Genomic DNA, 25,980 nt, shown 5'->3' on the forward strand with positions numbered 1-25,980 from the left:
CAATTTACATTTACATTTACAATTTACATTGGGCCATATAATGGAGGTACAACTGCTGCAAATGAGCAAAGATCGAGGTCGGATGAAGCATGTATAACTCCTAATCACCACATCAGTAAAGTACTCCCCGTCTTGTGGGTATTTACTAGATTCTGCGTGGCCACGTCCGGACAAGCAGAGATTCAAAGAATCATGTGGTGATTAGGAGTTATACATGCTTCATCCCACCACCGACCAGTGTCTGAACTTATACCTTTTGACTGCTAAGTACACTATTGCCAGTAAGGGGGCTATCCACTTGGGGTTTATGGACCTTTCCGCGGCCTTCGACCGCGTAAATAGAGACAAATTATGGGCACTGATGACAAGCCTAGGGGTGGAGCAAGAGCTAGTTGACACCCTTAAGGCCCTACACTGGAATACATCAGCAACGGTCCGCTATAACCAAGATGGAAGTAAGACCGAACCATTCCTATGTACGAGCGGAGTGCGGCAGGGCTGCATTTTAGCGCCATTTTTATTTTCCCTATATTTCAACAATCTGGACAAGGAACTATACAAATAGAGTGTGGATTCCCCTCAAATAGGTCATCGTCCGGTGCCCGTCCTGCTTTACGCGGATGACGCAGTGTTGTTAGCTCGAACACCGCGGGGGCTCCAGAGGCTGATCGATGGATTTGTCAACTTCATGGCCACACTTGACCTGTCAGCTAACCTAGAAAAGTCTTATGTTATGTCAGTGGGGGTAAGATCAAACAGGAAATTTGTCTATAGGATAGGCTCCTACAAAATAGGCCTGGTCCAGTGCTTCTCCTACCTAGGCGTTTTATTTGATGAGCGATTAGACTTCAAATCCCTGACTGATAAACACACGGCAAAATTGGTGGCGTCGTCAGGGGCCATAATGGGTTATGGGAGAAGACTGGGCAGATGGTCGCCGGAGCAAGTACTCAACCTGTACAGGTCAATCTGCTGCGCTAAAGCAGCCTATGGGTCAGAAGTGTGGGGTTTTACAAATAAGCATATGCACCAGATTCAGGTGGAGGAAAATAAGTTCTTTAAAAGGATACTGAAAGTGCCACAGAGTACCCCATCTTATATTATACATGAAGAACTGGGAGAACCCTACATTGAAGACCGAATAAAGATCAGGCCGCTCCTGGCTTGGATCAAAATCTGGACTAATCAAGAGGCTGGCCTCAGTAGGCAAATCATTAAAGACTGTCTGAATCGTGACAGAGGGAGCCATATCCCCTGGATAAAGTATGTAAAAGATTCCTTGGAGGCAATCAGTTGCATACATTTTTACACCGCACCAGAAACCCTAAATGCCCAGAATAAGACGTTGGTCAAAAAACTGTTCGGTGAATGGACATCTACAAGAAGGGCTGTCACCGAAAAGCGCAAATCTACAGTTTTGTCCTACAGTTTACTGAAAAAGGAACATGGAATGGAACCATATTTAGCAGTGATGTACAATGCACAGGACAGATTTTATATGACCCGTTTTAGACTTAATATGTTACATCATTTATTGTCTGTCCCCTCTGGATTTACTTTATCACTGGAGCTGAAGGGTACCTGCGGCTGCGACAGTAGGTCTCCGTAGGATACCCTTCACTTTGTACTGTTATGCTCATTTTATTCAGCCCCTAGACGTAAGTTCCTGGTGGGGATTCTCAAAAAAGCTAAATTCAAACAGGCAAAAACAGCTCTCCTGTTTTTGCAGGAAGCCTCAGATGCTCACACACTGTTTTGTATAATAAGTTTGATCAAAGTGGCTATAAGGTTAAGGAATACAAGAGAAGTAAATGATTGTAACGTCCTGTAATTAGAGATTGATAACAGAAATTTTTAGACATGAATTTTATGCCCCTCCTTTTCTCTTAATCATTTTAATGTGGTTTTTAAATGTTTTTATGTACTTTTATGGTATCTTATTAAGTGCCGAATAAAGATATTTGAATTTGAATTTAGTAGTGCCACTATACCCATACACAGGCTTAATTTTAACAGGTGTCTGCTGGAACACTTATCAGCAAAAACTATTCAAACATCCAAATTGGCGGGTAAAACAGAAACCATCCCATATCACGGTTTATAAATGGGCCCACTCGAACTACACCACCTTTACTAGCTAGACATCTATATGTTCCGAAAGCCGTTTAAACACTCTGTAAAAGTGTATAGCAAGGCATGGGGAGAGTAAACAAAGTTTTAATTCCAAAACTTTTGATATACAGTCTCTTTACTGTATCTATATTAAAGATCTTAAATGGTGTGAATAAATTGGCGAGTGTCTCAAAATAGATAGTGAAGCTCACCATCAGTAACACACGAACCACTTCAACAACTACATATATCCGCCACAGCGACACAGCCTGACAAATAGTATCACTTATAATCACATGTAGTTCTCTAATGTCAACAAAGTCATACAAAAAATATACCTCACATTTACATTTTTTTAATCTCTGACACATTTATAAAACATCTCTTCCAAACAAGCACTCCCCAACTACTTCTACTGCTATAAGAACAGACAATAATTAATACGTTTACTACCATATATTTTAGTATATCTACCTTTTTATTATTCACTAGTCAGAAACTACAAAAACTATTAACTATACCCAAATACAAACCAGATACCATATTCATATTATATCTCAACTTAGGATCACATGAATTCAAACTATGCGTACATATGAAAGGAACATATCACTTTTCTTATCTCCATCTCCTCTCCATGTAATCTCCAAACATTGTTCACGGCCCCACTGTACAACAACCTACCCTGACTTACATTCAAACCTACCTCTCAGTGTCAAAAATAAGACCACAACCTGCCCACATAACATTTCTGCATTTTGTTTTATCGCTTTTAACTTAATAACACAAACGTCTCCTACCACCACCCTCCCACCTCACTATTTCCACAAAAAGAATCAGTTGCAAACATGCAACATTTTCTTTATCTCCCCGAATACATTACAAACTCAGATTAACACTGTACCTCATTTTCAAAACCATACAGTCCTATAAAGATGACAAACTACACTTCTTCTGAAAAATTCCAAAACATATATAAAGTACTTATATAACAACAGCTGAAACTTTAAGCATATTTCTTATTTCAATATCAAACATCACATTTTACTAACACTATATTACTTTGAAATAAAAAATACTTTCAAAATTAAAAACATCACCTCAAATAAATACATGTAAAGAACAAATCAGATTACTTCAGTCCTTCAACGACATTCCAAAACTTACCTCCATTGGTTAATTTTCAATTTTCCTTCTGAAAAGCTACTTAATATTCCGCGCCACATATAGGTCACAAGTTCAACCTATTTTATCACCACACTTTCTGGAACCTTCTACGACACATGCAGGTTAAAAGTTCATAATTTTTTTTTTAACCTAACGATATACTTTTGCAACATTTTATCGAGCATTTAACGGCATGTGCAGGTTAAAAGTTCACAATAGGGGTCAGTAGTTCATCAGCTTTCTTCTCAACTCCAGCAGCACCTCACCTCACACCCCCAGGGCCATCAGACCAATAGGAGTCAGTGCTTTCCACTTTCCAAATACCAAATTCCTCTCATGCACATACATTTACCTTCGCACTCCCTATATAACACCCCATAAGCACCATACACAAGTTACAATGTTTGAAACAAAAGTTCCTCAGAGTAGCTATAACTACATGCTGACACTACTTGGACAGATGTGGCACACCGTCCAGAGCACATGACTTCACAGCATATGACACACAGTTTGGGCCCACGCTTTCATCCCCGAGTCCGGCAGCAGCTCAATTTAGCAGCATGGTCTCTACACGCTACCACATATATTTTCCGTACCCCAAAATGTTCAGACCAGTACGGGTCAGTAGTTCGTCCTAGTAGTTATAAACACATGCTGACACTACTTCCACAGCTGTACTGCAGCGGCCACAGCACATGAGTTCACAGCATAAAACACACAATTTCGGCTCACACTCTAATCCCCGAGTCTCGCACCACCTCACCTTAACAGCATCACACTCTAGGCAATACCTCACTTAATTTTTGTAGCCTAGCAGTTTCACACCGATAGGAATGATTGGTTCACTTTGCACCCCCTCTATAGCACACCCTAAATACCCCACAGAGGCAACAGTGCTCCTACCCTCCTTTTTCCCACTTTTTCACCTTTTATTCCTCTTACTCGCTACAAATGAATCACAACATGGCGGCCAACACTTCCTCCTTCCATGAGTCTCTAGACAATACTTCACATATTTTCCGTACCCAGGAATTTCACACCAGTACGGGTCAGTAGTTCATCCTAGTAGATGTAAACACATGCTGACACTACTTCCACAACTGTACTACAGTGGCCAGGGCACATGACTTCACAGCATAAGACACAGTGTGGGCTAACTTTTTAATCCTCGAGTAGCGCACAAGCTCACCTTAGAAACATCACACACTAGGCAATACCTCACTTAATTTTCGTAGCCTAGCACTTTCACACCGGTAGGTATGATTAGTTCACTTTGCAGCCCCTCTATAGCACTCCCTAAACACCCCACAAAGGTTACAGTGCTACTACCATCCTCTTTCCCACATTTTTTGCGCTTTTTCCCCCTTACTTCAACGGAATCACAAAATGGTGGCCAACACTTTCTAGTCGCAAACTCTCGCAGCGCTCGCAGCCAATCAGCAGCAAGCTCATGCTCATAACGCCTCAGCCAATCAGATGGTAGAATTCCCAAATATCGATATCTGTGAATTTCAATATTTCCCAAAAACTACAGAACGGATTTACACAAAATAAACAAAAGTGTGCGTTTTGGGACCCCTTTTTTTCTCAGCGCTCCCCCTTGACTAATTACCCCCAAACTTTTAAAATAGGAGCTGATCTCAACAAAGAATTAGTTTTGAAAATTTCATAAAGATTCATCAATCGGCACCAAAGTTATTGCGGACAGAATGTTGCCATTTTCCACGTGGTAACTAGGTCCTAACTGTAACTACCTACTGGCGACCGCCAGTAGGTAATATATATATATATACATAACATTGTAATCACTGACGGTATGTAACTGCAAAATAGCTAGTTGTAGTATGTCACTGAATCACAAAATGAGTTTGAAACCCATAACAAATCACTGTGTGGAAGGGGCACATTTAGGACATGCCTTCAAAATAGCAATTCATAAAGGTATGTATCAATGTTTTGCGACCAGCATCCGATTGAAAAACATTTACATTTTACTGACAGCTCAAAGAAGGTGTTCATCCATTTGCTATTTAGTTAGCAAACTACAAACAAACAAAACATCTTTATAAACGTAACCCAGTTCTTCTAAGGAAAACAGGGTCAATTTATGAGAAAAAAGTTAACTTTATTTAAAATGTGATCAGCAACATGGTGGTCTGCTGACTCCAGCAGGCCACCCTCCTTGTGATGGCATGCAGTTGTGGTAAGTCACAATTTACGACCGACCTCATGAAAATTGATGATGTAGGTCAGATTGCAAGCCACTATGATTCAGAATTTTGCAGGCTAAACTATTAGTACAATGGTCAGGTTGCCAAATTCCTCTTCTTTTGCAACATTTGTGACCACTTTTTGCAAATTGAGATTTCTTACATCAGGTCATATGTCCCTTAGAGATGAATGATCGTTTAAACACAAGATAGAATCATTGGGCAATAGTGCAAACATTACCAGATACTGAAGTTCAACTAGCCATGCAATATTTAAAGTCCTTTGTGCTCCTGTGAATGAATGGTGTGACAGAAGGTGATTAGGGTAATTAGGGTGACTACTTTTCTCCATGTCACAGAAGATATTTTTTCCAGTACTGAACTTTTCATCTACAAATTGCTATCATGTGTGTCAGTCTAAATGAGTCAATGGAAGCAAACCAAGACGTCACTGCCTAAACTGCTTTAGGCTGATACTCAAAATCTGAGGATTGGTGATTGTATCCATAATGACATCAAGTGAGGTGGTCAGCATTCTCTCTATTTATCTACTCATGCAAATAAAAGTAATTTTACTTGCCTCATTCCATAAAAAACAGACGGTAACATTATAGTACCTCAGCCAAAGGATAGGGAATCTTTGAATCCTGACATAAATGGAAGACAATCTTCCTGTAACTCATCCTAAAAAAACAGAAGACATGCATGTTTTAGCCCATAGGTGACAGGCTTTATATATGTGAGCATGCAAGGGAGGGCTGTTCTGTCACAGTTTGCTCTAGGTAATAAAAGTTGTCTTGCATTCCAAATTGTAGATGGAGAAGTTTCTGTTTGAGCTACAGTCCTTTGCAAGAGGGCACTGACCTTAGTCATGGTATCCAACTGGAATGATACTTAGTTCTGCCTCTCTCCACTCCCACCGTTGATCACATATACAGAAATATGAGGGCCAATTCTAGAGCCAGGGGATAAGAAAACAGAGACTCAGGAATCCAGTGCATCTGCTATGTCACTCAGATGGTCAGAGCTCCATGTAATTCAGTGAGTGCCTACAAAAAAAGAGGTATCATAAGACTTTGGGAGAACAAAACATAGTTACAGCTGTGTATGGATATAGCTGAAATCTATTGTTTATTTAACCAACTCCCTGTAGTTTAGGAAACTGGAACCTTTGTTTTTTTCAAGATACATACATATATATATATATATATATATATATATATATATATATATATATATATATATATATATATATATATATATATATATATATATATATATATATATATATTCTGCAGCACACATAGAAGTAACAAATCATCATCACGGTGTGTAGTTATTGGTAGATTAGTGGTTCCATGGGAAGACACCTGGTCCATCAAGTCAAGAAAGATGGGTGGTGGGGTGCCTAAAGCATGATTTCCCATGTTCATTCAAATAGGAACTCTTTGATACTGAAACAATGACTGAATGAAATTACACCAAATCTGGCAAAAAGTTAGAACTTTACTCAGAAGGTGTGATTTTTGTAATTTGATATAATCGTTTTAACTGTTTAACAAAAGGGGCAATAGACGCTTGTGCATCCCCTTCTGTAATACTGATAGAACCGATGCACATGTAGCACCAGCACTATCATGAGAGGGAGTTCTCTCATTTGACTGGGGGTGTGGACCCATGCAAATGAGGGAATCACTTTGCTTCTGCCCTTCAACGTTTTAGGGTGCAAAGGGAAACATGCCCTTAGGAGGCACACTGATTGAGTCACGGCACCCGCCTTCTAGGGGATCTCTCTCCACTCTTCAAAGTGCAGGCAGCATTCAAGGCAATTGAAAAATCACTATTTTTGGTGCATTTTTAGAAGTTTCAATTTTATAATCAATAGGAATAAGTGAATTTGAGTATCATTAAAGTCTTCATGAGGACTAAAAGGAAGTACTAATTGTAAGAGAGATCATTCTACTGTTTCTAACTCATGATTGGAAAAATTGACGGTCTTCACCATTTTTGGACTGTAGTAGTTCATTTAGCTCTTCTTCCCTGTGATTGCAGTGGTCCATGTATCCAACCCACCATGAGTGGCCAACATCCACTATTCAGTGTGTGCTGTCTACAGGGCTGAGCAACAAGACTCACTATGCATCCCCATTTTGGTGTCTACATCACGGTGGACTGAGGGTGAAGTATCCTTGTTGGATTTGTGAAGGCAAGATTAATTAGCAGAAACAAGCTGGACTGGAAAAACCTACTTCTTTGAAAAAAAAAAAAAGAATTGTCCATATCTCAACAATAAGCTTAGGCGGGTCTTATGAAGCCGATGTTTTTATTCTGTAGGGCTCCCGGCTTACCGCACTTGCTTAGGTCACCCGACCGGTCCCATTTGTGAGGGGACTTGGTGTAATCATAGGACCAGCTATATTAATCTTCAGTTGCGACCCCACCTCTTAAGGGGCAGCCAGATGTTTGTCAAATTGTGACCTTCCCCATCATGTTCCAGCCGAGCCATTGCAAATGTGGCTGGAAGCCAGTCCTCTCTCTTCGGAGAAGGAGGGTCTTTCCACTTTTTGCAAATCTCCCTCCGTGCGAGTAATACCAGATATAATAGTAACCCACGGTGAGATTGCGGTGCTGTCTGACAAAAAAAAAACATCATCCCCAAAGAAGACTAGTGATAAATTAACATCAATATTAACTTTAAAAATATCTTCAAGAGTATCACCAACCTCCTTCCAGTAAGTTTTTAGGTCGGGCACTCAAAAAAAATATGAAGGCCATTGGCAATAGGCATCTACATCTGGGGCATTTTGGTATTGGAGTAGGGGCAAACTTGGCTACCTTGGCTGGAGTGTAGTAAGCATTCCTAGACAGAGTGTAGTAAGCATTCCTAGACAGCGGTGTTGCTGTTACCCCGACCTATATTTGCTCTGGGGAAGTCATCTTCAGCTCCAAGATATCCATTTTATGTGCTGTGGGGACTTGTATCCAGCTTGAGCCTCCCTACACTGTCGGTTGGTCGAATCACAGGCTTGACTGCTTTGAATGCTCCCGTCCGCTTCTGGCCATCGTTGAGAAACTTATCGAGTGCGGATCTAGATATCACCCAAGGTATATCGGAGCCTATTGTTCCCTCCCGGAGTCTAACTATAATCGGAGGGAAGTTTGATCCTGATTTTTGCATACAGGTGTGTTGTCCCGCACTACTTGTCCATCCTCGCCCTGATGAAGGTGTAGCCCCGGCTGGGGCCAGACACTGAAATGCGCGTTGGCGTTCCAACCGTTGTGGGGAGTTGGATTGTCTTTATTCCTACTCCGTTTGTCATCTAATCCTCATGTGTGTTAGTTCAAACATCTCGATGTGTTTTTAAGACGTATTAATATTGTTCTGTGTTGTATGAATGACTGTGTTACTTGGAATGTATGATAGCTTGATAGTATGATTGTGTATTTGATTGAGGTATGTGGGACATGGTAATTACAACAATGTGTTGTTGAGTATCACCTTGATGATGTATTTATTCTATTAAAACCTGATAAAGTGTCTTTTTGATAATATGAAAATAAAAATGAAAAACTATTTTGTCTAAATCACCTTACTATTGTATAATCATGTTTTGCGTAGCTGTCTACACCGGTGTGTGTATATAAGTATTAAGACCCTTCTTTAAGGGCCTTTGTGTAATCTGCAGGCATGTACATTTTCTTTACTGGAGTGTAGTAAAGCCTATTGATGACAAAAAAGTGATTCTTTTTTAGACTAGCAGGTTTGATGTATTTGTATAGTGTTTTCAATGAAGGCTTGAAAAGGGCATCTATTGAGGGTTCAAGGGTGGTTTGATTCCAGGCCGTGGATAAAGATTGAATCTCCAAATCTTCGGCTTCTAATAGGTGGTTATACCATACTGACTGACTGACTGACTGACTTACTCAGACCTGGCTCCTATTTGGGATTCCCCCGGAACACCTTGCTGCCTTAGAGACAGCCTGGGAGTACCAATTAGGAGAGCAAGCATTAATACCTGGTCCGACTTGTCAGATTCAGACGGGATTCACGCCTGGGAATATCTGAGGGCTAGGATTGGTGCAGGGCTATCTAGATTCAAGTAATTACAGCTAGTATCATGGTTCGACGCAGAAAAAGGGGAAGTAAGAGGGCACTGGGATATTGAAAATCTATGTCAATCTGTACATCCGATAAACCTACTTCTAACATAGGGAAGGGAGTGTTTCCTTAGCACATCTATACCGTACATTGTTGTAGAGTTTGTCAATCAGATAGAAGATGAACTGTCAATTGAATCTGCTGTTATTATGATGGATGCAATCAATGGATATATAAATTTGTTAGAAAACCTGAGATAATTTCAAACATAAGAGGGAGATTTAGCAAAAACCTGTCACTTTTGAGAAATACGATTAATAAGCTTTTTCTAGATATACAGCCTTGAAGAAGCAGGGTTTCCTGCGAAAATCGTGTTGTGTGCTAATATGAAGTTTCAAGCCTGCGTCATACAAAAATGTAATCATTTGTTGCTGTCTGTAATTGTGAGGATATTTCACATTTGCCTTTAAGCCTTAACCTACTTTCAAACACACCTCTGCAACCCACATTAAGCATACTCAGCCTTTACTTTGTTTAACATGGAGTAATACTTGCACCCAAACTTTAGTGATTGGTAAACAATGCACCATATAACTTTCAACATGCACAGTCACACTTGCCCCAAGGGCTTATACTATTTCCATGCTATGGACCGCTACATAGAGTTACACAGAGTAACTCTATGTAGTGAATGTCTACTGTGGTATTCTGAGGTCATCAGTTATATTGTTTGAGATGTTTTCAATTTTTCATCATTTAACATACCATGAGTGATGTAATATGTGAGGTCATAAGCAGAGTTTGGTGGGGTGCAAGGCATAATTAAATTAGCTAATTAACCTACTAATGGTAAATGTAAGTGTTTTTTGTTCTTGTTAAATGTTAGTTATCTTATTTCAAGACCTCAAGGTTGACCCTGCACCCGAGAAAAACAAGTACTATTATGTAAGGATATCCTAGTACATCATATCTGAACAATAGAACAATGTATTGATGAATAGCTTCCCAGATGAAAATAACAGATGAGAGTTTCTCTTGATTGTAGCCAGTATAATCCTTTTATTGAGAAAACACTTTATTCTTTAAAAGCACCACACAATTGCTTGCCAACGCGTTTCATCCCTCATGGGACTTCTTCAGGGCTAAAAGCAATTACAAAACAGTATTTACAATGGAATCATAATGAAAACATACAATACATAAAAACTATACAATTCATTACCATTCATTATTACGCTAACAATGTACTGCTAGTAGTCGCCCTCATGGTTAGACATGATTCTAATCATGTTAATTATAAAATAACGGGAAGCCACTCAGCATATCGCCTAACCTTTATGACACAATCATTTTAGCAAAGGAAGGGAACAGAAAATCACAAGAACACAGTCTCCTTCAGTGAATCTCGCATCATAGCTTTGATCTGTATAAAGGCATGTTAGCACTATATCACGTAAGTGAAAGAAAAATTAACATAAGTAATGTCATCATTAGATCAAACTCCATTCTCTTATCTACTCAATAGATTCAATGTACCATATTAGACATATTTATAAGGCACCATCATTTATCAATATTATCTATCCTAGATCAGGCATACATAGATTATATATGCATGTGTGACAGAATTTGCACTCCAACTCATACATTAGTAACAATCTGTATCTGCTGATGGTGTTATTGACTTTTCAAACCATTTTTAAAAAACAGCGTGGAAGGCTCAGTGTATCTATAAAAGAACACAATTTGTATATCTTCTATAAGTATATGCTCCAAATGATGTTTTCACTTCATAACTAGCGCTCTGATTTATATGAGAACACACTATCACTATGGCGCGTTTAGGAAGAGACAAATTGCATAAACACTATCATTTGCAGAACAAACATTATTGATTTATCTACTCAGCAGAATGAAAATATATCATCAAATTTAAACAAAATAATAATCACAATTCTTCAGTAATGCTTATCCTGAATCTAACATACATCAATTTTATACGTATTTGTAGAAATATCTCAAATCTACCTCATACCTTAATTAAAGTATGTGTCGACTAGCAATATTATCCAAAAATTCCGAACAAATTTTAAAAGCAGCAAAAAAGACATATTATGTCTAGAGTCAAACACAGTCTGTATATTTTTTAAGTTTGGACTTTGAATATTGTAGTCCTTCCTAACTAATTCCTTATTATTTCAACACCTAACTGAATCATCACTTTCACCTTTATTGTTTTCAGTGAATTTCTAGTTTTATTTTTATATAAGCGAAGATCTTATGACATACCTAACTTCATAAATTACATGTACTTTACTCAGAGAAGCAATTCTCTTAATAGTCACTGATAGTGTGATATTACCTTGCTGCATACATTTATCTGCTTGCATCCTGGTTTTACTTAAATGCTGGTATTAAAACAAATACACATGAAACAATGCCATTGCATAAATCATTCATATAGATGCAAAGAATATATTATGTTTTTATAGCATTGTTGAGGGATCAAGGGTCATAATGACTATCTTAAGGCTTTGTCTTTCATGAGTAATGACCCTTCCAACATTACACTAAATAGCATATTAAACTGTGCATCTGCAGATCAAACAGACAGACTGATAGATAGATGGATAGATAGATAGATAGATAGATAGATAGATAGATAGATAGATAGATAGATAGATAGATAGATAGATAGATAGATAGATAGATAGATAGATAGATAGATAGATAGATAGATAGATAGATAGATAGATAGATAGATAGATAGATAGATAGATAGATAGATAGATAGATAGATAGATAGATAGATAGATAGATAGATAGATAGGCCTCTACTTATATACTTTCCGGTGGTTCATTATCCGAAAGTGTGGCCAAACCAAAGACCTTGGTCTGAAATAATGGTATTTGGATCTGAAATTGTGAATCCCAAATTGTGGGGGTAGTATACTTGGCCAATAAACCTTTTTGAACACAAATTAAGGGTGTCCAAAGAGTGGGCATCAGAAACTCTTGAAAGAGTTACCTGTATCATATGTGATCACAAACAATTTTGTGTCTGCCTTATGGCGGTAAAAAGTGTATTAAATATAAAGATCAGTCAAAAACAGTACATTTTGTGGGTGTTCGCAGAAAATCACAGAGGTCCAACCGGATTAGAGTTAAATACAGAAATCATGACACATTTGATCTCTAACCACAGTTTGATGCCCAATCCTGATCTAGATCTAAAATGTAAATAGTTTCTTAATCAGAAAATATGGCATGATTCTAGCCCTTGGAAGCCCTTTGAAGACCAAAGAGGGGTACTCCTGCCTTCCACCTGAACAATCCAGAAAAATATGTATTTTGATGCATTTACAGAATGCCCTTAATGTTTACCTTATATTTGCCTCATAATGGAAGCTCTGAAGAAATTGAAGAAATGGGGCCATATTATAGAGGAGGATCATTTTTTTGGATTGCGCTGCGTACACCTTTTAAAATGTGCGCCAAAAGCAATTCAGGAAAATGCGCCACATTATGGTGGATGTGCTGCCCCCAAGGCAGCCATGAACTCACGCAACCCTGGGGGCAGCACATTCATGTTAAAAACAGAGCTGCTGCTTTAAAGCTGCTCCATGTTTTTACAGTGCAGGGGGCAACCCGCCTCCACTTTTGAAGGGGATTAGCGCTCTCCTTGCAGGCAGACTCACCTGAAAGGGGATGTTTGGATGGTCAATGGGGCCCCCTTTGCCCCCTCCAGAGGGCCACAATCTGAAAGTGCACCATCTTTTAGGTGGTACACAGACAATGTGCTCCTGGGAGCTTCTTTGCCTCTTTGCCTGTTTCTGAAATACAGTGCAGGCGCAGAGGCAAAGGGATTCCTTCATTTGTATGGGATCAGGCCCCCAAGCAAATGAGGGAACGCCCTCTTGAGGGAGCACTGGCACTGTCTGCGCACCAGTGTTATCAGTATTACAGGAGGAGATGCACAAGCGTCTGTGCCCCCTTCTGTAATACCAAAGTGCCCCGGGGAGGCGCAAACCGGGCGCAAATGCTTTTTCTTCCATAAAACGACCCCTGGTGTCCGATATAAAAACTCCTTGGACAGTAAAATTAGTAAATGAAAGAGGTATTTTGTGCATGGACACATTGCCACACTTCAAACATGAAAATATGTGCAGAACGAATTTCTTTTACAAAATAATTGTAGTTATAAAATGAATTTACAAGGACCCAAATTAGTGAGCATTGTACAGTAAATATATTAAATATATTGACGATAAATATGATACGAAGTGTTTTTTGTTAAATTATTATTGTGACTCCTATGGCATATTGAGACTATTTGTTTTAAACAGGCAAACCAGTTACTGAAGCAGAACACGTGACGGCAAATGTAAATGAGACCTTTCCAGCGCTACCGACCTGGGATAAAGAAAAAAAAACAACATCACGTATTATTTTTGAAGTTGAGGAAGTCCTGAGCACAGCACATTCTATGCAAGAGATAGAATCTATTTCATACAGCACACCAGAATCAATTTCTAAAGAAGACACAACCTCCATGGAAATTTTATTGAATGATAGCCTTCTTCCATTCACACAAAAAACAATAGACCAAGCGGATCTTAGCATGAACAACACTAATGTGAACATGCAAAAAAGGGAGCAGCTCCCCAATGACAATGTTGTCAGCTTTCCTGGCATGGAAAAAGATAACAATGTTCCTGGCGAAGTACTCGAGACTATGACTAATTCACATCTCAAAAAAGTACAATTTAGGAACTCTGGGTCTGAAGACGAATCTGAGAAAAAGAAGACGAAAGCATTGCTTTCAATTATAAAAGCTAAAAGGAAAGATCTCCAAAGGAAAAAGAAAATATTGACAAAGAAAAACAAAACTGCGGCCAAATATTTGAGAGAAAACATGCCCGAAAATCACAATAAAGGTAATAAAGCAATAAATAATATGAGGAAAGAAGGCAAACATGGCAAGCAAAAAAAAGGACCCAAGTCGAAAGAATATGTGCCATACTTTGAAGATAATTATTGTCCACCAGAATGTGCCTGCTATGGAAGGTAAGAAATCTGACAAGCAGAAATACATTGTTGAACGGTAAAAATCTGTATTTTAAAACCAAAAACAAAACAAAATACATTGTTACTCGTAATTCATTAAACTTGTAAAAATTATAAAAGCTAAAAAAGAAAAAAATCAAGAGGATGAATATATAAAATAAGCGTAATGTGTCAGTGGGATACTAGTGGGGAATCACCCCTGGGACAAGTTTTATTCTCACAAATAACTAAAATATTATTACAGTTCCATAGAACAACGGGCATGGGATTTTACATGGCTTAAAACGTTACATACATCTGTAAAACAGATTTCATCAAAACATAATGTAACATTTTATGGTTCGAATATGTGCTTCATATCATCCAGTTCTGTTGCCTGAACTGTAAAAACATTTTTGTTCATTTCTAAAAAACAGGAAAAGTAAGTGCCCATTCTAATGGTAGATAAAGAAACAGCCTGAGTGAGACCAGCAGCAGTCAAAGTGAATTAAGTTATCTAAATGGAAATGGAAATGGAAATCTTTGATTAATGTAATGCTGGATCTCTTTATGAAGGGAGTAAGAAAGCCTGCAAGATTAGTTTGGTGGGGGGTGGGGAGGGGGCAGGGGAAGCTTGCCACAGAGGAGAATGGAGTTAGCAGTCTAGCGGTCCAGGCCGATTGGACCCTGGTCCATGATTAACGGATGCCCCGCAGTTCACATTTGCCAGGCTCTCACCCAAGCCCCTCGGCGCCATGTCTGACTGAGCGTATCCAGAGCACAGAACCAGGTGGGAGGGAGGGGCTTCGACGGGGGTTCAACTGCCATACCCCGGCACAAGGCCGCAGATGCTGGGGCCTATGCCCATCATATCTTTAGGCCGTGAGTGGAGGACTTAGTGGATGGGGTGGGCAACTGGCCACCTGTGCTGCAGGAGCTGGCGAAAGCAGCATGCGACCCTTGAATGGCGATTTCTAGGCTGCACCATCCTCACTACTGGTTTTGTCAGAGCAAGAGTGGTGAGAGACCTCGTGAGATCAGAGACACCCTTTCAGCTGTGGGGGGTGCACCCGACCTGAGGGCCCTGGTCCACCTTGCCGTCACAAGCAGCCCCACTCCGGGGACACTGGACCTCGTGGCTGCTAGACGGGGATCAGCGTGCTGCCATATAGGATGTGGCTGACTGACTGCCTTCATTTTAACCAACCGATACAACCAGCTGGCGCATGGTGGCCTGGCTCTCCTACACGGGTCAGACTCTCCTGTCCTATTTCAAATTACATGGCCCTTGTCACATTGTTCACCTGGCATGGCTTTGAGTTTCTCACCGGCACTGAGGGGGGAGTCTTGTTCAACAGTTGGAGCTTACATACTTATGACTACGAACCCTGTTGGTGTATGGGCTATCAACCAGTACTCTCCAGGTGTAACCCATTTCTTTGTAGTCATCCTTTTAGGTCTCAGCGCCAATTGTTTCTTGGCCTTTCTCTTTTACTTTTCCCTCGAGAGTTCCAGGTCTGGGCTTGCCTGCTGGTGTTTGATGTGAGCTTGTGGAAGGTGAGATCTATACAGCCCCAAAGTCTTTTCATGATTTCTTCATGAGAAGGGAGTTGGAAACTCTGTTGTCAAAGGTTGTTATTGGTTAAGGTGTTTGGCCAGACCATTCAGAGGATTTTTCTCAGACAGGTGTTGATGAAGGTCTCAACTTTGTTGGTGGTGGTCACTGTTTGTCATCCAAGTTTCTACTCCATACAAAAAGACTGTAAGTAAGCAAGTAAGTAAGTAAATTTTTATTGTATAAATTAATAAAAACCTTTACAAAAAGAAATTACTCAAGGCGAAAATTCATCAAAATAAAACTACAATGTCATCATTTATGCAGACCAACAATAAAAAGAGCAATTGGACAGTTTAGCTTAACCCAGCGTTTCCTGTTCAGCTGGCTTGTACGGTGCTCTGATGAAATATCTATTCATCTGATGAGCTTTGGACGGTCCTTAGTTCAAAACATGTAACATAAAAGACATGAATAGAATAGAACCAATGGATTACATATATACCTAAAAATAACAAAATTAGTAGCATCTTATAGCAGCCTTGTAGTCAGATTTTATAATGGAGATGCTACAGGTCCATAGCGTGTCAAGTGCCCAGTAGTTAACAAAAGATTATTTTCGATGTATTGAAAGGAAAGCTTTTTGTGTCAGGCGTTTTCCCAGTAAAAGAGTGCCAAATCCAGGGGATGATGAGCCCGTGTTCGAAGCTGTTTATGGTGCACCGGATCTCTTCATTTTCTCTTCTACCGCCCCCATGAATTGTACGAACCGGCAGGCCAGCTGTAGATCTCATCCTCCAAAGCAAGTCTTCACTGATTGTCTCCGGGTTCTTATCCTCTTAATGTTGAAAACTGTTTTAAAAAGTAAACATCGTTCAGGCTCCAGTCTGCGTCAGGTGCATAGTAGGTGCGTGATGCTCTCTTCTGCTTTCCAGCGAAGACGGCACTTAGTTATTTCTGCGAATCGCTTCTATGGTGGAAGGTGCAGCAGGACAGGAAGGATTCCCATTCGAAACCGGAGATATTTCTCTTTTAATCTCCTGCGGAAGCCAGCACACAGATAGTGTTGCGGGCCGGGGCTTGTATAACTCTGCAGCACACACCAACCATGAGACCTTCCCCTGAGCGCTTCTTTGTCCTCTACTACTGACAGCCTTTTCACTGTCTTATTTATCAAAGTCTTGAAGCTGTTCTGTGCTCCCGAAGTTGCCCAGAGCTCCTTCAAGCCTAGACGATTTATAGATGCTGTCAGGTAGTCTCTTGCTGTGTAGGCTTTGCTTTAGTTTATCCCTTTCCATAGGTGAAAATTCAGAGAGCTTTGATCAGAGCTTCTGATCCTAAACCAGCATTTCACATAGGCAGCATTTCAAGCTATTTTTTGGGATTGTAGACCAAACCCTAGCCTGATTTGTGCAGGAGAGACATAATTTAGACGACTGAAGATTATTCTTACTGATCTCGACACGGTTTGCTCCAAACTATCCTCATCTTTACCCCTGAGGCACTCACTCCCGTAAGTGATAGCTGGAATTAACTTTTTTGTAGAACCTGTAGTAGGGGGTTAAAGCTTGGCCCGGCAGTTTTAAATTTGAGGGATTTCAGAGCTACCGCTATTGAGTTATCTCTCCGTTTTATGGCTTGTTTGTGGTTTAAAAGTACCTTTCTCGTCAAGTATCACCCCTAGGTACTTATAATCAGCCATGACGTCCATGGGCGCACCTGCCAGGTACCAGGGAAACCCAGTTGTGTTCTTTTTCGGGTTGAATCGCATAACCTTCTACTTCTCTAGGTTGATGATTAGACCATTGGATGCTGCATGATTGATAGTTGCATTTAGCAGGTGCAACTATCAATCACGCAGCAAACTAAAAGGACTGATTTTAAGTTGGTGTTGAATAGTCTGATCTCAGTTTGCATTGTTAGGTACTTGGAGCTCCAGATCTTCTTTAGCTGAATGAAGGCAGCCCTTGCTTTGCCGATTCTTACCGTGATGCCGGTGTCAGTGCATCCCTGCTTATCTATGACACTGCCCAGGTATGTGACGGCCTCAACCTCTTCCAGTGCATCTTCTCCAAGAGGGACTGCAGTTGTGCTGACCACGCCAGTTTTCAGAATCTTAGTTTTTCCCTTGGATGTTGAAGCCAAGTTGTGCTGATTTGGCTGCCACATTTTCAGTGTTCTCTTACAACTGCAAATGTGCATGAGAGAGTAGGGTCCAGTCATTTCCAAAGTTTAGGTCGTTGAGCTGTGTCCAAGGTGTCCATTGCATCCCATTTCATCTCCTTGCTGTGGGTGTCTTGCTGATCCATTTTATGGCCAACAGGAAAAGAAAAGGCAAGAGCAAGCAATCCTGGAGGACTCCGCTTTTCACTTGGAAGGCTTCTGTGAGTTATTCTCCATGAACCATCTTGCATGTCATTCCCTCGTAAGAGTTCCTGATGACTTTTACAAGTTTTTCTCTCACACAGCAGTGGTAGAGGAGTTTCCAAAGAATCTCTCTGTCCATGCTGTTTCTCATAGTCGATGAAGTTAACATAGATGGGGGAGTTCCATTCAATCGACAGCTCAATCATGATGATCAGTGTTACAATCTGGTCTGTGCAGGATCTTTTGTTTGCGGATGCTGTTTGCTGGTCTTGCAACTGAGCTTCGACTTGTTCATTTATTCTGTTCAGAATTACTTTTTGAACATTTTGCCTGAGGTTGATAGAAGAGTTATCCCTCAGTAGTTTGCGCAGTTACTCAGGTCACCTTTCTAGGGGCTCTTGATAAGATATCCCCCCTTCCAGTATGATGGCACCTTTTTCTCTTCCTTGATCCTTCCAAACATGGGGTAATGCATGTCTACTGATGTTTCAATGTCTGTCTTCAATGAAGGAATGTTGTCAGGTCGTGCTACCTTCTCATTCCCCAGATGTTTGATGGTTTGCCATATTTCTTCCTTTGTTGGTCTGCTGAAGTCAGTTGGCAAGTACTTGTCAGCTGGTCTATGTCTGGCGGTATGAACTGGTTCAGCAATCCTTCAAAGTGCTCCACCAATCTTCATTGCTGGCCTTCATTACCCATGATTGTCTTCCCAACTTTGTCTTTAACAAATCCGCCTGGCTTGCTATGTGTTCTATAGAGTTTTCTTGTTATGTCGAAGATTTCTTTCATATTTCCATGGCTTGCTACTTCCTGGGCTTTTGTGGCACGACCATCGATTAATCTTTGTTTGTCTGCTCTTAAGCTTGTCTTTGCTTCCATGTTGGTTTTGGTGTATTCGCCTTGAGCTTTTGCTTTTTCTTTTTCTTTTTCTGCTCTTGTGTGGCTGGTGTTGATGGTAGCTTTCTCTTCCCATCTCTCTTGGATTTTGAGGTTAGTTCCGGTGGAAATCCAGTCTTTATGCTGGTGTTTCTTGGGGACCCGGTACCTCCTGGCAGGTTGATTTCACTAATTGTTTGATCTTTTTTCATTTACTTTCTAATGGGTCTCTGTTGTCCTCTAGGTCTTGCAGGACTAAAGGTTACTGAGCATTCACTCAATTTCTGAGCATATTTGAGGAAGGTCGTGTTAAATCACTGGCATTGGTTTGTTGGTTCCATCTATACTGTCTTCATCTTTAGTCTGACCACGTCAATGATGGTCTGACTACATGTCTGCTGCTCTCATCACTCTCACATTCTGCAGGGATCTCTATAACTTCTTGGCAGTTCAGACATGGTCAATTTGATTCTCTGTTGAATGGCCTTGTGACACCCATATTGCCCTGTGTATTCTTTTGTGTGGGAATACACTACCAGACTGCTCAGGACTCCAATCCCATGGTTGCCCATGACTTCTGTATACTCAGTGCTATCACTTCCAATCTTGGCCTTGAGGTACCCCATCAGTATGGTGATATCTCTCTCAAGGCATTCACAGGGTTGGAGTGAAGTCTGTTGTATAAGTGCTCTTTATCCTCTTCTTTGCTGTCATTTGTAGGTGCACAGCACTGGATAACCTTCATGTTGATCCTCTTTTTCTTTGTGCAGAAGGTCGCTGTGATGATTTATAGCTCTTCGTGAAGGAGATCACTTTCTCACCAAGGCTGGGATTTCTTTTGGTTGACGTTTCTGTAGCTAACAATGCTCCTCCTTTCACAGTTTGACTTGGGACTAGCGCTGACGGAGTGTTTGGCCTACTTGTGTGTGGACATTTGGCTCTTACAATGGTCCCTGATGTCCCAGATGTAACTGGATACCTGTGAGGTGAGGCCCTCACTGTTCTAATTTGCATGTATGTGTCCCAGCCGCTGGGGAGTATAGCCCTAACTTCAGACACACATATAGTACACACATAGCTTGATCTGGTGAGTAGGGGTGTGCGGACACTTGGATCTCGTGGCTGCCTGCGGCCAACACTGTTTCTGGATTTTCCCGGTCAGCCTCCCATCTGGCCATTTGCCCCGCTGGGGCCTCTCCCGCATCTGCTGTGGTCAGGAGGTGCAACACTTGTCATTGGTTGAACTCTGGAGGGTGTTCTTCAATCTTGGGGAGTGTTTGGATCAGGAACTGTTTCCCTCTGGGTTGCTTAACAAGTCCTTACCGCTTTTCAGCTGGTGGGTCGCCTGCACAAGTTTAGTCCAAGTCTACCCACCAAGTCATCTTTTCAAAGACTGTCTGTAACTCAAAATTGGCGGTGTCCTCCCCTATGGGAGCCATAGTGCAGGATCCTGCAGCCATATCACTATCAGCAATGGACACTTTACTCCGGGAGCTCTCCAAAATTAAGGTATCCTTAGGTTTGATCAATGAAGCTGTCTCAGAAACAGCCATTGATGTACAATCACTCGGTTAATTTATTGCCTCCTTTCAGCACTGCCTTGACATGACAGATGTTTAAGTCTCAGATGTTGAAGCCCGTATTGACTCCATCTCAGACTGGCCCTTGGAGATCTGTGAACTGCGACGGAAGTTGGTTGACTTGGAGAATAGGAGCAGGCATGACAATATTCGTATTACCGGAGTACAGGAAAAGAAAGATGGGTCACCCATGACTCCATTTTTCTGTAACTTCCTGCAAAAGTTCCTTGACCTGTCGTTTGTACCGCAGCTGGAGATACCACAGACTCACAGTGTTAGGTCTCACACTTCTTCATCTTCGCAGCGCCCCAAGTCTATCTTGGTGTGCCTTCTAAATCATCAACAGGTACAGAAAATTACATCAGTGGCACGGAAACATGGCCCTACCAACATGACACCCACCAAATTTTTATTTCAGCTGACTTCTCGCAACCAATCAACTTTCTGAGATGGCAGCTCCTGTCTCTGAGGCCACATCTTCGGAAATGTGAAATTCGTTATGGGTACTGGAACCTGCTGTGATGCTAATTTCGCAGGAATATGATGACCAAGAGGAGCTGGAGCTTTTTTCTTGGATATGTTGGATAATAATTACAAGGATATTAGGGAGACAATTGGTGAGCCACGCCCTGCCACTGTACCAAGTGAAGACCGATCAGCTAAGGACCAAGATGAGCGGAGGAGATTGGAAAGAGTTAAACAATGATGGCCCTCAGGCAGTGGGAAAAATACTGTGAAGAGGGGCTGTGCCCCCAGAGGCAAATCACAGCTTAAGGTCTCACAAACTGGATCCCAGCCTGACACTGAGCCTATCCATCTACTGGGACTTCGAGGATATGATGGGTGCCTGTGGGTTCTTGTGCCTTAGGGACATGTTGCACCGTGAGGGTTCAACAGAGGGTTCACATTGGGTCGTAGCTGCTGCTCCGGCCCTCCGAGGCTCTGCCAAGCTGAAGAATTGCCTACTAGCCATCTGCAGCCTGAGGTGGAGTGTGCATCCATATGGCCTTGGTCATATTTTCTTGGTGCTTTTTCGTTATTGTTTCTAATTTTGCATGTTACATTTTTTTACCATGTGGGTGGTATATGGTTCTTATTGTTTCTATTGCCTGTTGTTAACATGTGGCGTTGCATGGGACCCGGTTGGACATATTTTTTACGCGGGTTGTCTCGTCATGCTTATATCCCCAATTGTACTGCTTCTCATAGGCCTCTCAGTATCCAGGGCCCTCGGCCACTGTCATCTGCTTTCCCTTCCCCTGATCACCAGTGATAGTTGCTCGAGTTATCAGGCATGGTAGAGGTGATGGAGCTTATACAAACACAAGTTTAATTTTGGCCATTTTACAATCTCTATAGTAGGGCCATCTACACAGGATCTTTAGTACACCATCTGTCTTCTTATGTTATGCTTCTTCCCTGGCACCCATTTACTGGTGTTGATTTACATCATCTTGATGTCCTGTGTATCCTATGGGGCCCAAGGCCCATTGCGGATGGTTTCCCTGAACATGAATGGGTTGACACATTTTATTAATTATTAAGAGACAGAAAGTGTTTCCTTACTTGAAGCACCAATGCCCAGAAATGTCACTGCTTCAAGAAATGTACCTAACAGATTCTGAACATGATAAGTTATGGCGGAATTGAGTGGGCACATCGCTTTAGTCTAGCAGAAAAAAACATACATCTCCTCTGCAGAAAGGGTGGAGTTGCCATTCTGTTACACACATCTTTGGTGTTCCACCTATTAATGACATAGAGGGACCCCCTTGGATAGATTTGTCCCATAAAAGGCTCCATGTACTCTCCAGTAAGGGATAAAACCGGCTTCTTGCCCACACTTTCCAAACTCATCCATTCCTTCGGCTTTGTCAAGTTGGTCATAGGCTAAAAGCCAAGTTCGACCTGCATTATCAATATGTATCCCAAGCAGAATCTGCTCTATTCAGATTGAAGAAGTGGCACAATGAACATGGAAAAATGTGGGATGTTCCTTTAGTGGCACAGCTGAAGCAAATGCAATCCCACAAGACAATACTGGCTATTATAACCACGGATGATACACTTCTTACTGCCCCGAATGACCCACGTGACACAACCCAGGCAGAGAAGGTGCTCATGGGAAACCTAACCTTATGGACACTCACTCTTGACCATCAAACCCCTATTTGTGCCTTTGTTGGGCAAACTATGTAAAGAAATTGCCACTGGCACAGTCCCCTCCCCAAAATCAATAGGGAGCGATTATCGCTGATCCCCAAGCCAGGTAAGGATTCCATACAATGCCCTAGTTACCGCCCCATCTCACTCATAAAGGTCAATATGAAAAAATTGGCAAAAGTACTGGCCACTAGACTTAAAGTATATATTCACTCCTATTACAGCCTTCACATGTAGTGTTTGTGCTTGGCAGATTCACAGCAAATCATTTGCACTTGCTGTCTCACCTCCTGTGGCAGGTACATAAAGGTGAAGACGAGAAACTCCTTGTTTCCCTTTATGGACAAAATGCATTTATCATGTGGAGTGGCTGTTTGTTTCGAGTGATGGGAGCAAAGTGGTTGGAGAAAGCATTCATAGACAAGGTTTGGTAGCTATACTCTTCCCTCACAACAACTGTGTCTTGCAGGGGGTTTTCCTCTGATTACTTTGCTGTCTGGTGGAGAACCTGACAGGGGTGTCCCCTATCTCCCTACTAATCCTTAAAGGATTGACGCCACTGGCAAGTGCCATTAATGCCACTCTGGATATCCATGGAATACCAACATCAGTAGGGGAGCGAAAAGCATTTTATTATGTGAATGGCATTTTGGTGGTCCTTCCTTGCCTTCTAGAATCAGTGCCAGCACTGATGAACGTGATAGAGACATTTTTGTTTTTTTTCAGATTACTGAATAAACTGGCAAAAATGCGGGGCTCTACCACTGACACCTACTACCACGGCACCCTCTCTCAGGGAACTCCCTGTTTCATTGGTGCTCCTTGTAGGAAGCTGGCTCTGCATATACTAAACCAAAAAGAGGTATAGTGTGCACAGAGTCCAGTGCATCCCCAAAGGTGTGACACAGGTTAAAGTAGATAATGCCTTACTCTCAATTTACTGGTAGCTGGGCTGAGCAGTTAGGCTTATCAGAGGATAGTGTGAATGCATTTGGTGTACATACTCATACAAGGCAGGAACACACACTCAATTACTGACTCCAGGTCAATGTTTGTGAAAGAAAATATTACTTTAGTTACTTTTATTTCTAGGAAGCAAGTTGAACTCAGTTACAGGGATGTAGATTTTTATTAAATACTTTCAAGAGGTTTGTATATCATCAAACAATACTATACATGTGCATGAAATAATTTTCAGTACAGAAAAATATATTTTGTATTCAGAATCACACTTAGTAAAATACAGTGAGAGACCAATGTAATCCTATGGGAGGAGATACAGGTGAGTAAATTACAGGTAAGTAACCGTTTTTGAGATTCAGTCTCTAGGGGATTTGGCCAAAACTGGGCAAGGGTCAGACCAAGGTAGGTACTACACCACCAGCGGCACTAGGGCTGCTGGGAGCAGAGGTCACTGGGCCCAATGTTATCCTACAGAGGCTGGAGAAACCGCGAAGAAGCACCGGTTACAGGTAAGTACATGCAGGTCAGAGACACAGTCCCTGGGGGTTGAGGTCCACACTGGAGAGGCCAACAGACAGCACTTAGACTGCACCACCAGCGGCACAGGGACGGCTGGGTGCAGAGTGCAAAGGAGGCGTCGGGTGCTCTGTTGAAATTAATGGACATCCTTGGTTGGGGAAAACGACTGCAGGCTCGGTTCTGAAGGCGCGCTATAGGAATCCCATGACTGGAGAGGTAAGTTGGATAGTGGGGGATACTGGGACACCAGTTGGGCACTACTAGGCCAGGGGCTTCAGGTGCAGGGATGTCTTTAGGTGTCAGGTATTTCTCACCAGCTCCGGTCAGGGAGACTCTTCAGGTTGAGACTGCAGGCGTCAAGGGGGAGGTCAGGAGAGGTCATCCAATGCTGGATCCAAGGTTAGGATTGCTGGGGAGACTTCACAGGGTCAGTGGTCCACCTGGACTCGGGCCGTGGGTGTTGGGTACAGAGTGGTGCAAGTGCCGCTGGTCCGCCTAGTATACGTGGGCAAAACTGAAAGAAAGTTTAAAACTTGCATACAAAAAATACAAGAGCAACATACGTACAAACAATGTTCAATCTGTAGTGGCCGCCCACTTTGTGGAACAAAATCACAATATAAGCCAGTTGAAATTCACCATTTTAGAAACCGTAGAAAAACTTGAAGGAAGAGACAATAACAACCGTCTTTTACAACGAGAGAATTACTGGATCACTTTTTTGAACTCTATGAAACCCCATGGTCTCAATGACCGGATGGAGTTCCTGTGTTACCTATGATATATGCATTTATCTTTTATTTCATATTTTCTATCTAAGTCCACAGATTGTCTCATCACTCTCGAGTTTTCATTTACTGATGGGATACACTGTCCTGTAACTGATGTTCTCTCTTCTTAATTCATTTTCACGTAATGTATTTATCACCTTTCTTCTTTGGTACACTTGTATTTTCCTCTGAGATCTTCTGTATTCTTCTAGCATGTTTCAATATACTTTTCTTCCTAGCTGACAGATGTGACTGCTTTTATCAAACTTCCGAAACACTAAATTAGCTGCACAGCAGGCTAGGATACCACCATGACATTCACACTCTTTACAGACCTGATATATACGCTGACACCTTTAATATTATAGTAAATTTTTGGTTTCTAAGTCTCCCATAATAGAAAGTTGACACCCTCTCCATTGTCACCTTCAACAGAGTTTCCCACTTATCACTGCACTCCCTTCTTTTTTTAGTGCAGTATTGTATTGCAGTTTTGCTTGTATAGCAGCTCACATTTGTTTTTATTTCTTTTAATCGCTTTCTGGTAATATTT

At 41.4% G+C, this 25,980-nt stretch overlaps 1 protein-coding gene across 1 annotated transcript in view; it reads left to right on the forward strand.

The window, feature by feature from the left end:
* The window catches only part of LOC144770636 (podocan-like), a 77,027-nt gene that overhangs the window by 14,047 nt on the left and 37,000 nt on the right, over positions 1-25,980 (forward strand). The window contains exon 3 of the mRNA XM_078655334.1: positions 13,935-14,655. Within this exon, the coding sequence (XP_078511460.1) occupies positions 13,935-14,655 (721 nt within the window). The remainder of the gene's footprint in view (positions 1-13,934; positions 14,656-25,980) is intronic.

The sequence above is a fragment of the Lissotriton helveticus genome, chromosome 1_1 (genome assembly GCF_964261635.1).
Source record: "Lissotriton helveticus chromosome 1_1, aLisHel1.1, whole genome shotgun sequence".
Classification (NCBI taxonomy): domain Eukaryota; kingdom Metazoa; phylum Chordata; class Amphibia; order Caudata; family Salamandridae; genus Lissotriton; species Lissotriton helveticus.